Source organism: Montipora foliosa, chromosome 9 (genome assembly GCF_036669935.1).
Source record: "Montipora foliosa isolate CH-2021 chromosome 9, ASM3666993v2, whole genome shotgun sequence".
NCBI lineage: Eukaryota > Metazoa > Cnidaria > Anthozoa > Scleractinia > Acroporidae > Montipora > Montipora foliosa.
Window position 1 is genome coordinate 9,595,360 of NC_090877.1, and position 14,011 is coordinate 9,609,370.

Below are 14,011 nucleotides of genomic sequence, written 5' to 3' on the forward strand. Positions count from 1 at the left end.
ATCAGGCGTACGGGATATGAATGCGGCAACTTTTTCATCAAAAATCTAAAACGCTTTGTAACAAGGGATTATTACATTTTCAATTACCTATTGTTTAACACGCATTGTACATTTAAGAGATTCAGTGTTAAAATTTCCCTTGAAAGTCTAACTGCCTGTCGCAGGAAATCGCATCAAAATTGGGGAAAGGGTTTCCACTGATCTACCATTTATAAGGTTTATAAAACTTGTCTTCTAAACTTTTTCAACTTTCCTCTTACCGACTACCTGTTTAATTAAATTAAAAACCGTAATGTACTTGTGCGAAGGCCTTAGGGACTGTAGTCCTATTGAACCGGGGATTATTTTTATCGATCTATTAATTTTTTTACCAGATGTGCACTTCAAACGTTGTTTCCGACAAAGAGCTTTATCCGACTTTTGCACGAACAATCTTCGGAGACAGCAGCATCGGTCCGTCTGTGTTGGCCATAATGAAGAATTTCGACTGGAACGTTGTCGGCATCCTCAGCGAAGAAAGTAATGACTGGTATTCAAGAGCCACCTTTCTTGAGGACTATTTGAAGTCACAAGGAAAAACCGTATCGTTGCACAAAAAGCTTCCTCATAATTGGTTATATCACGAAGAAAAAGATGGTGCTCGCTACAAGGACATTTTGAGAAAAATGCAAGGCAAGGCTAGAAGTAAGTACTCGAAACTGTAGCTAAATGGCTACTTCATAACTGTTTTATTGCTTTTTCTTGCTTCACACAACTCGTCGTCGTTGTCAGCCTTTGTAACAACAACAACATATTTATTGTACCTAGCTTATTACAATCATTATTACATTGTCACAAGGAACAGACGGCATCACTCAGGGTCAATTCCTCGACCATCTACTGAACTATGAGTTACTAGTATAAATTTGGAAATAGATAAATCTGTAGATTTTGAGTTGGATCCGCGTACTTGGAGAGGAACACTTTTCAATAATTTAGTAGCGCACACCGAAAAGGCGATCCTTCGCGATTCAAGTTCTATATTCAGTATGATTTTTGCCCTTCCGGCCGGAAGGGCAAACTTACATCTAATTTTATAAAGCCTGTTCTGACTCATAGCTTTGTTTTAAATACGTACTTCTTGGAGGGTAATGTGTTATATATTTTGTTTTACCTTTTTATTTGCAGTAATCATTTTCATGATGGCTCGCCGTCTTATTCGAGAGGGAATGTACCACGTCTCCAAACTTGGAATGAACAACGGGGATTATGGTTTCATCGCGTTTCAACTTAACCCATCTCAACTTCAAAACTTTATTGAGTCGCCTGTGTTGTGGTTCTCTGACCATTACCGGCCAAAATTAAAGATGAATGACAACGAAGAAAAGGAGTTTTACGATGCGTACAGGTCGTTGTTGCTCCTGGTCTTCAACACGCAGCACATTGACAAGTATGACAAATTCGTCGTGCAGATGAAACGTAGGACGTCGGATCCTCCTTTCTGTAGCAGTGTTTACGAGGGAAAGACAACATTTAAAAATCACACTTTCTATCGTTTTAACATATCGGTGAGTTCATGAATTTCAAATTTGGGAACTAGGATATTTGATATCGCGAACTCAGGCTTATCGTACTTTCGGAGACAATACGCGCGCTACGACTGGTAAATTTAGCAATAAATATTCTACGGTACTGCTAAGGCCCCGTCCAACGTATCCAGATACATTTGAATAAGCAAACTTTTCTTTGCGGATACACCTTCAGTGCACACGTATCTGGTGAATCCGACAACCGAATCCGCAAGGATTTGAATTCGCTCACCAGAGTGGAAATGTTTGAGTCCGGTATGAATCCGATGACGTAACGAAATCGGTTCTAGTATTTTACGCGTGAACATCCAACATGGACGCAAAAACAAAGGCTATCGCTCGGCTTCTCTTCTTGTTGGACTTATTTCATGTCTGATAGCCCGTTTTCAGTTAAACTTGTCTATGTTCTCTCTTCACCTTAACTTTGTGAAAAGTCGACTCGTGTGTATATGATTCTATGCATGCTCTGTTGACTGCATTCGCGGGCAGGAATTCTGGGGGTGCTTACCATTTACCCGAAAATCCGGAAATTTTGGGTTTGAGGTCAAATAGAAAGGCAATTTTCCGGAAAATCTTTTCGGAAACTGTGGACAATCTCCAGAGGTAGTCCTTTATTTCCGTTCGGAATGGAATTCGGGAAATTCCCTTACCATTTGCAAGAATCGTTCCGTTTCCAGGCCCTTTCTAACAAGATCGGGTGCATATGAATGAAATGCCGGGTAGTAAATGGTTAGCGCCATTCTCATCCAGTTGGTCAATAAATTCAAAAAACCGCTTACCTTTATGCAACGATGATCCAGATTATTTGGCTAAATGCCAAGCATCCCTGGATACTAGAGCAAATCCAGATTCTTTCGGATACGTGTGGACGGGCAAATTCGATTCGAAAACGCTACGTCTCGACGCGGAAACTTTTAAATCCGCAAAGAAAAGTCTGCGGATTCAAACGTATCCGGATGTTTTCCCGCTCAACTCGATTGCCTTTAGATCCGGCTGGACCAACACTCAGGGTCTTTAAATAACTGTGGAGAAAGTGCTGACTTTGTAATTTCATCTGTAGAAGGTTAGACTTGCAAGTCTTTTCTTGGTTTAAATTTTTCAAACTTGTTCAATACTGATTTTTCTTTGCTTAACATTCCTTGTCATAATCTGAAAGAAAGGACAAATCAGAATTAAGCTAATCTGAAAATTTGAACCAAGTATGAAATCGAACCCGGCCATAACAAATAAGTTCATGTGCTAGGCATCGAATCGGTTTTTACCATTTAGACTGGAGCCGTAGGTGCATGAATCATTGTAAATCCCATACAATTAATTTCAAAATGGCCACTATAATTTTACTAATCTTTTGTCTTTACTCAAATTAGTCCTTGTTGCCTTATAGTTTGTGGCAAAGTATTCCTTTTAGTTTGAACTTAAGAACGATTTCTCAAGGGATTATTTGAAAAAAAATAATAGAATATTGAAATAGTTTCCACTTTGGAATGAGGTCAAAACCATTCTCCCGCGAATATATATTTTTTTCACTTGTGAAATGAATGTGTGGTATAGAGTGGGTTTCAATCGAGTGTCAACCAAAACCAAAGTAATTACTTTGGCCAATCAAAAAAAAAGGGAGAAAATCCAGTAAACCAATAAAAACTCGAAGTAATTACATGTAGCCGACACAAAGCGCGAGAAAATGTGCACGCGCAAGCCACGATTGGTTTTGGTTTCACTTCTCATTAGTTGAAAAAAATAGCGCGAGAACTTCGAATCAATCACTGCGTGAAGTAATGTAAAACCAAAGCAATTCGCTAATTACTTTCGACACTCAACACCTCACGGCACCTTTAACTGTGTTCCTTTTCGTAGGCTCCCATCTTAGCAGCTTATTTGTACGATGCAACGTACCTGTATGCTATTGGAGTGAATAGGACACTTGCTGAGGGAGGTAACGCTACGGACGGAAAAACAGTCATGAAGAAGCTTTATGGGAAAAAGTTTAAAAGTAAGTGGCATGGAATCCGGCGGACCTCAAACCGCCACATGGTTCCCACGGTCTTCTCGGCTTTCATTGTGGTGGCTGCTCACACTTAAGAGAACCTCCACTTCAACAAGAAAATAACTTTTAAATCATAGGAAATAACCTTTACAGTCAAATCAGTCTAAATTTTTGTCAAAGAAAGCGTTTGCATCTGAAATAAATAAATTTTAGATTTCGCCTATTTTTCTTTTCAAATTTCTTGAATAATTGTGACTTGCTTCGGTTTCCTTCAAGGAGTTTGCGTCAGAACAATAGGGCAACTGTAACACGTCACAATCATTCAAGATGGCGGATCCCGCAAAATTTGAAATGCAAAATAAACCGCTTTCCTGATATAAACAATTTTTTCGAACAAATTTGTTTGGAAACATCAATTACCTTCGATTTAAACTTATTCTGTAGTAAGAGTGGAGGTTCCTTTTAGGAATTGGCGAAGTATTTTCACTCAGGCTTTTTACTTGATTTTTTCACTTGATTTCATATCCGCAATTCATATATGATCCATTTCATAGATCATTTGATCGTTGATTCATTCCTCACGGGAACATTAGAACCCACAAATGACCAGCTCCCAACGTCAGTGGCTTCATTGCTCATTTGGTTAGAGCGTCGCACCGGTATCGCGAGGTCACGGGTTCAAACCCCGTTGAAGTCCTGAATTTTTCAGGCTCTTTACACAATTGCAAAAATTTCGTTCATCACTGCGAAGATCATAGCTTCACTTGATTGCTCTTGTCTTGTTGAACTTTAGAGTATTGAATATTTTTGCTGATTGACTTCCGCTGATCTCATCTTCAATTTAAGTGAACAGCATCATGCGAGTTAACAACTTGACGCCAGTTTTTACTGTCTGTCCTCTCATTGATGATAAAAGTACGTCATAACATTGTCAAAGTTCTTCGAAGGCGAGTGGATCCAGAGCAAATTTGACAATGTTATGACGTAATTTTATCATCAATAAGAAAACACATAAAGCTTTTCTCGTACGCTTATTGGCTACTAATAACAAATGATGAAACTTTTACTTCGCATAAATTACGATTTCACGTGTCTGTATTCTTGTTGATGATAAACGTTTGCCAATCAGCGCGCGAGAAATCGCCTCAAGGAGCTCGTTTTGTCACATTGCAAATAGCTTGGCTAATTGCGGCCAAGATTTTAATTTACACAGCTTGGCAAAGTTTTCTATGTTAAAAATAATTACTTTTGATAGATAACAATAGCTTGGCCAAATAGAAAGGTCCAAAAATAAAATACAAGTTGACTGAATTCAATATTAGACTAGCTAGTATCACGCGATCCACTTTGACTTTTTCAGTCGTAAGTTTATAGTCTTCGGGGTTTGTTGCGTTAAAACAAGCAACAACAGAGATTTAATGAGATGACACTATTCTAAAGCTTTACGCACCTATGTTGTTACAGGTATTTTGGGATTCGATACATTTTTGGACGAAAACGGAGAAGTTCAGTTAAACCTCACAGTCATGGCTTTCAGTGACCAGGATGGTGAGAAACCTGTGTTTTTTATATACTATTGCTAAAACACTTCCAAAACTTTCTTCTATTTTTATCATTTCACCAAGATTTACTTATTTGAAAAAAAAGAAATGAAATGAGCACATAAGCAACTATACCGCCTAATCTCAGTCAGGTAGCTTCCAAGGCGCTTTAAATGAAGGTCAAGTTGTTGTGAGTTATGTCGTAAAAAATAAAGGACAGCTCATGGGCTCCAATTCCATGGAAATCCTTAATTTTTCGGGCTGATTTAATGACACTAGCTTACGTGATTTTGTTGAGGTTGTTTTCAAACGTAGTTACATCTTGCTTTGTTATTATTCTTTGCAGGAAAGCCCCACTTTGTCAACAAGGGAATGTTTAATTTAGAAGGTGGTAATAACACGCAGAAATTTCAACTATATCGAAACGCAACGATTGAATGGATAAACGGAAAACCACCAGTTGATGTTCCTGAATGTGGTTTTAACAACGAGAACTGCACCCAAACCGAGAAACCCCAGTTGTGTAAGTTTGTATGACCATAAACAAGTAATTGTATCGTCTAGAGGAGACCAAAAATTTCAATATTAGGCAAAATGAGAGCATAAATATACGAGTCTCCTATAGCTCAGTGGCAGAGCATCCGAACTAGGTTCGACTCCTGGTAAGGAGCACTCGGATTTTCCCGAGTATCCCCGAGTCCTAGATCCACCAGTGACTCCTATAGCTCAGTGGCATGGCTAAGCATGCGAACTTGTAATCGCAAGATCGTAGGTTCGACTCCTACAGAGGAGCACTAGGATTTTTTCCGAGTATTCCCGAATGATCCACGAAGAAATGATCACCTCTTCATGAGTTGTGCTGTAATCAGGTACCTGTCTACGCTCTCGAAGTAGAAAAAAAGCTCTCAAATAAAACGCGTACATTGTCACTCCTGTGATCTTGAAAACATAGGCTATATATTGTGCGGCAAATTTCTCAGTTTTGTTTGCACACAAAATAGTTTGCTTTAGAGAGAAAGCAAGAGAGAAGCTATGGCCATTGAATTCAAAACTTCAAGATATGTTCAGCGTGGCTTTTACCTCCTATCCAATCTTGTTCCCGGAGCCTCCGTTACCCTTGTCCAGGGGAACTGGTGCGGGAGGCTAAGGAATAATCCAAAACTGAATAACTGAACGTACTTGAGGGGTCTTCTTATTATGAATGGAGAGTCAAATTTCTTGCTCAGTCTAAAGTAGCGCACTTCCACAACGCATTGGACTAAGCTCTCGAGAGGTTAGGGAAGTTTTAACTCTCCCTAAAGGAAGCTCAGTACAAGGCTTTAAAGTATATAGTGTATAATTCGCGCGAAGGATACAATCTGTATCCTTCAGACTGGCTTTGTTCAAATGTTGCCGTGCGTATCTCATTCCAAAACGGAAATCCCTTCCCGACCGCTGGTCAAGGGAACGATGACTCTGGGAACGAGATTGCCTCCTATGAGAAATCGTTCTGACATACTGCTCTTCATTGATGGACGTCTGACACAAGGCCGTGGTCACATCATGCACACAATACTTTTGACATTTAGCCGTAGCATTATGTATGACACATGTAATCAAAATCTACATCCTCCACAAAAAGAGTTGGGAGGTTTCGGATTTTTCGTTCCTTTGGACCCGTAACGTGAAAGAAAAAAAAATTAAAGGCTAACAACACATTCTTCCCCAAACGGCAGTGACAAACATGAGATACAAGTACGTCATTTAAAATTATCTTTAGCAGGTTAATGTTATAAGGTTGATTCCAAGCAGGAAACATTCACATCTTTTCTTTGATCACTCAGGAAATTTATGGCATAATTTTCCCGAGTGGTCATCGACAAGCATACAGTGATTACTTATTTATAAGTACTTACTTTGTTGTATATATATACTTTTTTTTGTTTTCAAGCGGTGGCGGAAATTGTGTCTGTATGTCTTGGCGTAACCGTTATCGTAATTCTCCTTGCGGGAGCTGTTTTCTACAGGTGGGTACTTTATAATGAGTATGACTTAACTATGACAGCGCCGCAACTTTGTTGGTCACCAGCATTTTCTGTGTCATGCCAAGAATAGTCTGGTACATCCCATATTCACCAACAAATATCACACTGTGACGGGCGAAATACAAAGGATATTAGTAAAGGAAGTGCCAAAAATTATTTTGTTCGCTGCGCGCTTTTAAAACCTTCAAACACAAATTGATTCATTGTGACTGAAATACAAAGTAATTGACCAAAAAATGCTAAGAAGAAGTGCGAAAGGCGCTAACGGCACCCTGATGGACAATTCGTAATTCGACGCGCTTACATGTAAATTGATCACCTATTGTACCATACCAATATACCGGTACCATTAGTATCGCGCGTGAGAGTCAAGCAAACTGTAACGTATGGTATCCATTAGACTTCTACTGAGGAATTCACGCACGAGCAGATCAACTGCTCAAAATACAGGAAAACAAAAACGTAACCAGTAGCACTACCTCTGGATGCGTTGCCAGAGCGTCGGACCATATGAAGATGCACCCCGAGATTATTTCGACTCGCCACTAGATTATACTGACTATGTTGCAGGTAAAATCAGGTCTCAGGTTGAATAATTCCTTTTACTTAGGTTACATATGCACTCTACCTAGTTTAAAAAAGCTATCAAGCTCTGTCTTTCGAATCTCAGCACGTCTTCTTAATGTTTTGTATTATCTTATTGGTTTCTTTCTTTATTCTTACACTTATCCATTCAGTTTCGGCATGAAAACATAGTAAGGGAACAAAGAACTGTCCTGTGTACTTACCAGTACTCGAACTCTTACCCACACTACATTGACGAACATGCTCAATCCGACACAGTTCTTTTCATTATTTACTATTGTATAACAAGTCGATGATACAATAACCAAAACTAATCCTAAACTGACCCTAATTTTTCTCCTGGCCTTATCTAGGCTCCAAAAAAAGGTTCTTCAATTTAACTGAGTGCGTATCCAACCTAGGTGAAATGAGCATCACCAATTTAACCTAGGTTAAAACGGTTTCAACCCAGGAGCCCATGACAAGGGGCCTCCCTTTGCATTATATCCTTGAGTCAACCTTTGCGCGTATCTTTCTATTTTTAGAACTAATCCTTCAGCTTTGAAACTCGCATTTACAACAATTTACATCAATTTGCACAATTTGCATACATCGTTTTTGCCATATTTTTGTCTTTGTTCCACAATAACTTTATTCTGATTGGCCATTCTAAACAGTGTCTGCAGAGCCGAAGAACTCGTGGCGTTCTAAAAATAGAAAGATACGAGCAAAGGTTCATTCATAGGGCTTGTATAGGAGAGGCAAGCTCCTACTCATGCGCTCCTGTTTCAACCTGATAACGAATTTTACCGGTAACAGGTACAATTTTGGATACCTATTCCCAGCAGGTAGTGAGGGAGACCGATTTCGGCCCGTACACCATATGTGACAGATCCCCTTTCATTCCTTTCATTCCAAGTTCCTCCTCAGCATTTTTAACCGGTTATTAGCGATGCCGTTCTGCAACGTTCAACAGTTTAAAGTGCTACTATGATGAAATTCTCATCTTTCCTATCTAAGCCATTTTAAGACATAAACATGAAGTCTGTATGAGAAGAAGAAGGCTGTTTTAGGGACACTACAGTGTATTACCGTATAATATTTTGCGCGTTCTCTTGACCAAATATGGTAAAATGGCGTAATAGTGGAATAATAATGAACTGTATTTAGCGCTGAGGCACTAACTGGTAACACAAAACAGAAATAAAATCGTAGGTTGGTGTTTGAGGAGAGGGAAAAATCGGGGAAACCTGACAAAAACTTTTCGGGGTAAAGCAGAGAACCAGGAAACTCAACCCACGTGTGACGCAAAGTACGGAAATCGAACTTGGGCCACGTTGATGGGAGGCGAGTGCTCTCACCACTGCGCCATCCCTGCTTCCTTCCCATAATCTTAGTCTGTTTTTGTCTCACGTGTTATCGGTTCGACAACATTGAAAATGATAAAGTTGTTAATGCTTTTATTTCGTTTTAGGAATCAGAGGCTTGAAAAGGAACTTGCAAGTGATTTGTGGCGTGTAGACTACAACGAAATATGGTTGCGAACCAGGCGTGCAGGTTCTCTTCGCAGCCAGGTACATACATCAGCCATTGAAAAACGTTCTTGTGAAAGCCAGATCATCGTAAGCGACGCCGTGCAGTCGCAAAACGAGGAATGTGGTTGGATCATCGTTCTTCCAAAAGGAATTTTTACGAAAGCCGGCTGCAAAGATAATCCGATAATCAACCGACCGAGACAACTTTTTTTGTTGTTTATTGTAGGTTAGCGTAGTTTCGACAGAGAGCTTTGACAACTTTAATCAGCGCCAGTTATTCACGCTAGTTGGGACCTGGAAAGTAAGTTGACAGTTCAATTTTTTTTAAGAAGTCTGCTAATGCAAATCTATTAAGAGATCAAAGGAGGGCTTTAAAGCTACGTAGCCTGTTTTAAGTTGAGTGTTACTTTTATAAAGCTTTGTGATTTTCTTTAACGGAAAAATACGTCTCATCTGCGGCCAATCAGAAGTAAAAACACAAAGTCTAAAAAAGCGTTTTTTAAGGGCTTACCAAAGGCTGCACGTTCTTTTGGCGTAAAAGCGATTCGTTTGCTCCTGTTTTTCTGCTGTGATTAGTTATAAAAATCACTTCGGTTTCGGGGTCAATAGAACTTAGATGAAACCGCGCGCTTTGGAATTTTGAATGACGATACTCCGAGCTACAACGCTGAGACATTTTTCGTCCTTTGAGCAACGACCTGAAAAATGGCTTTTATATAGACGTGGACAATGATGATAAAACTGTCATAAAAATTTTGTCCGGGGTTCAGTGTTGTTAGAGCCAACAGTGGAAATTGGGACCTGATGCTTGGCGCTGGTAGCCCTTGAAAGCATGTTACTCTTTGCATTTGGGTGTCACTTTTTATGATGGGCATTACTCTTTGAATTTTGTAATTTCTGAGTTGTTTTCTTACTTAGTCAAATGTGGTCGCAATTAAGAAAGTCAACAAAAGAAGCATTGAATTGACAAGGGAGATTAAAATAGAGCTTAAACAGGTAAGTAGTTACTCGTATCATGCTTAACTGCTTCGCGCATCTTATACCGAGTTGTGAAAACAGAAGAATCGAATGCTCTCCAAATGACAGTCCATCAGTTTGCGAAAAAAGGCTTTAGCGACAGATGGTTCCTTTGAGGGACTGGGCTGCACGATAGTGTATTTTCAACCCTCTTTCCTTCTTTGTATCTTTCACACCATTCTAGTTATGCCCACTTATATCACATTTTAAAATAAAACAATAACAAAAACGTCAATTTAACTAAATTCCTCAGTGGACGGCCTTGAGTTCCTATTGTATTGAAATAAGAACACTCACGAAGCAAAAACACAGATAACGTTTTAAATAGCCTCTTTCGCAGTCTTTTTAGGGGGAGTCATATTTCACCTCCTTGGCTCCCCCCCCCCCCCCCCCCCCCCGCCACCCTTTTCCCCACAGGTGAATCACGATTCCCCTAAAAACGACTGCGTAGGAAGCTACGTTTGAGATGGAGTTTCAAGTTTTCTCGTGTCTTGTATAAACTTACGTTAAATATGAGAGATTCTTTATATTCACTTAAGGTTCTCTCTTTTTTTTTCCTTTCAGATGCGAGATGTACGCCATGATAATTTGACACAGTTCATTGGAGCATGCGTGGACAGTCCCAACATTTGCATACTGTTTCAGTATTGTCCAAAAGGCAGCCTACAGGTCACTTTTTTTAGTGTTGTTTTGCAAATGTTAAAGTACTTTGCAAACTTGTCTACTGTGATTTTCATAATTCTGCGGAATCTTACCTTTAAGCGCTAAGCGCCAAACTGCGTTTTGGCTTCAATCAATCAAATTTCCGAACATAGCGCGGGCAGATCAACTCCGCCTCCAGAAAGTGAATTGGAGTTTTTGTTTAGTGAGAAGCACAAACACCATAATGATATGTTTTTAGACATTCTTCAGTAAAAAGATTCGTAGAGATTCCATCGCTTTCCATCGGCGCCGAGTTTGAATATCCGTGGGAACCAAAGATGCTGATTGGTGGGTTAGTCACGCATCAATTGATTTTGTCATCTGTGGTTGGCGTCGGAAGTTTGATTGATGGAAGCCAAAACGCAGTTTGGCCGTTGGCGCTTGAGGATGAATTCCGCAGAATTGTGAAAAACGCAGCAAAAGAACGCACGATGTGTTACATTCTGCTCAGTCTCAGTGATATCTTTGGCTTGCAGGATATTCTTGAAAACGAGGATGTGAAACTGGATAATATGTTTGTGACGTCACTAGTAACTGACATAATAAAGGTACGTTTTCATTCTCGATTTGATATCACTACATCGCCTTCATGAATCATTTAAACTATTTCTTTATTTTACTAGGGCATGGCGTATCTTCACAGCACAGATATTAAATCCCACGGGAGCTTAAAGTCTTCAAACTGTGTAGTAGATGGTCGTTGGGTCTTAAAAATCACCGATTATGGACTCAATCAATTTAGAGCAAATCAAGTTAACCACGAGCAAGGCGATTACGCTAAGTTTTACCGTAAGTTCATACATCGATTTAAAATATCAGTTTTCGTATTAGATTACAAGCAATTGTGGTTAAAAAAAATTTCTTAAGGTTTTGGCCGCAGTTGCATCTTCTTTGAGTAGATACCTAGCTTATCTTCCAGGTAATCTGGTGACGTAATTCGGAGGACTGGGAAGAAAATTTTTAACGCCGTATCTCACAACCGCGCGCGGCCTTATTTTTGAATTCAACATGACAGAGGCGAGGTTAGATCTCGTCGGTTCTACTTGAAAGTTCATCCAGTAACAGGAAATGTGGTAGACACGGAATGATCGGACTGTTGAGTTTTGGCGATGGAAATACTGCAGGAAGTTTGGAAACAACACCTAAGGCCGCGCGCGATTGTGGGATAAGGCCTTAAATTGTTCTTCCCAGTCCTCCAAATTACGTCACCAGATCACCTGGTTGTCATAGCGAAAAGGAGCTAGTAGCGTTCAATTCAGTCTGTCGCCTGCTGGTACAAAAGATGAAATACTTCCAATAAACAGGTGATAAGCATGACGTTAGTGGTCATTTCCTTCCAGGAATGATGTGGACAGCGCCCGAACTCATGCGCATGGGAAAAGACGTGCCAACCCGTGGAACACAAAAGGGCGACGTTTACAGCTTCGCCATCATCTGCCAGGAACTTGTCACTCGCTCTGGGCCATTTGATATGGCCTGCTACCACACGGAACCAAAAGGTAGTGCCCCAATTCAAAAGTAATTGAACATTTTAGTAAGTGGCCATGGACGTATTTTTAGTAGTTGCAATCAATCCTAGACATAGCTGAATTCTTTTGTAAAAGCTGTTTGATTAACTCTCCAGGGTTAGCTTAATTGGGCTATAAACAACTCTATCATTCCACCATTACACCATTTTACCATATTTAGTCAAGAGAACACGCCAAATATGAGACGGTAATACACCGTACTGTCCCGATTTGACTGGTTTAGCACAGGGCAAATACGGACTGAACGGGAGTTTTTTCAGTAAAAGAATTGGTTTTCACCTCGATGAAAAGCCTGAGATCGAATTTTAGCTTGTTTTCGCTTGTCACTCATCATTTCATTTGTCCGACAAATAAAGGACATTTGATTGGTTTGTTGTTTTCGTCATTCGCACGCTCCTTATTATGCAATCGATTCTCAGTCAAAGCAGGAAGAAGCCAAAATATTGGAAAACGGCGTAAGAGTGGAATAAGAAATCCCTTATTTAATGGTTTAACATATAATTCGTGCGGGCATTTTGCTTGTTGCTCGGGGCTCGGAAAACTATTACGCAAGTCGCAAAATATCCTTAAGTATGATATGTTAAAACACTCAATAGGGTGTATGATTCTAGGGTGCTCTTTTTTTTTTTTTTAATTTCTCTTATCAGAAATTGTTCAAAGGGTAATGATGCGGGAGAGCCCTCCCTTTCGTCCCAAGTTTCAAAATTTAATGAAAGGATCCGATCTTCCTGCCTTAAGACAAATGGTGGAGAGATGCTGGAGTGAGCATCCTGAGTCGAGACCTGAATTTGAGGAGTTAAAAAGACAAATGCGAAAGATGTCTGTTGGAAGGTAAGATAACGATAGTTGCATTGAAGAAACAATCCTACTTTAGTTGTTGTGTGTCTGGCCTCTATTAAGTCTCTTTGAGTTTGCAGATAATTTATCGCACACTCGGTTATATGCAGCACGAGGTAGACTCTATAGGTCCTATATGGTCTCAGTCGCGTTAGACTTTACACTCGGAACGGACTAATAACCTTAGGCCTCGCCAAATGGCTCTTGTTAGGAATAAAACATTGTTCCAAAAAACGGCCCACTGTTTGACGAGAATAGAGGACCTGGGGCGTTTCTCGAACGTCCAGAAAACTTGTCGGACCCGAAAAGCCATTTACGAAACTGCCTCCCCCTTGTTTGGATAACTGAGATGGTATTTTAACATGTTTTCAAGATATCAAAAAGCAAAATGATTGTGATGTTTGATGCTTTTAAATCACTCCGTTGTTAAGATACTCGGAAAATCGTGACATCCGAGAAAAGGCCGAAAAGTTTCGGGACTTTGTTCGTTTCGGAGGCAACTATACCGTCATTTAAAGATTGTGAACTGCCCGGCATTGAGCAGTATGACCAAAGCCACCCAAACAATATTGTACATTATGGACCCACTAAGCCCCGATTGGGATTGGGATTGGGGCTAATGAATTAACTTAACTTCACTTCTTAAGAAGAATTCACAAATGACGGCCATCCTGGGTCGAGTTAGCGGCCAAACATGAAGTCGAGGTGTT

General features: G+C 39.9%; 1 protein-coding gene across 8 annotated transcripts in view; it reads left to right on the forward strand.

The window, feature by feature from the left end:
• The window catches only part of LOC137971030 (atrial natriuretic peptide receptor 1-like), a 73,441-nt gene that overhangs the window by 47,192 nt on the left and 12,238 nt on the right, over positions 1–14,011 (forward strand). For all 8 annotated transcript variants that reach the window (XM_068817730.1, XM_068817728.1, XM_068817729.1 and 5 more), the window contains 14 exons: positions 375–684; positions 1,168–1,547; positions 3,423–3,558; positions 5,017–5,100; positions 5,440–5,616; positions 7,024–7,099; positions 9,156–9,255; positions 9,443–9,517; positions 10,135–10,212; positions 10,798–10,902; positions 11,412–11,483; positions 11,559–11,724; positions 12,276–12,434; positions 13,112–13,295. In XM_068817730.1, the coding sequence (XP_068673831.1) occupies positions 375–684; positions 1,168–1,547; positions 3,423–3,558; positions 5,017–5,100; positions 5,440–5,616; positions 7,024–7,099; positions 9,156–9,255; positions 9,443–9,517; positions 10,135–10,212; positions 10,798–10,902; positions 11,412–11,483; positions 11,559–11,724; positions 12,276–12,434; positions 13,112–13,295 (2,102 nt within the window). The remainder of the gene's footprint in view (positions 1–374; positions 685–1,167; positions 1,548–3,422; positions 3,559–5,016; positions 5,101–5,439; positions 5,617–7,023; positions 7,100–9,155; positions 9,256–9,442; positions 9,518–10,134; positions 10,213–10,797; positions 10,903–11,411; positions 11,484–11,558; positions 11,725–12,275; positions 12,435–13,111; positions 13,296–14,011) is intronic.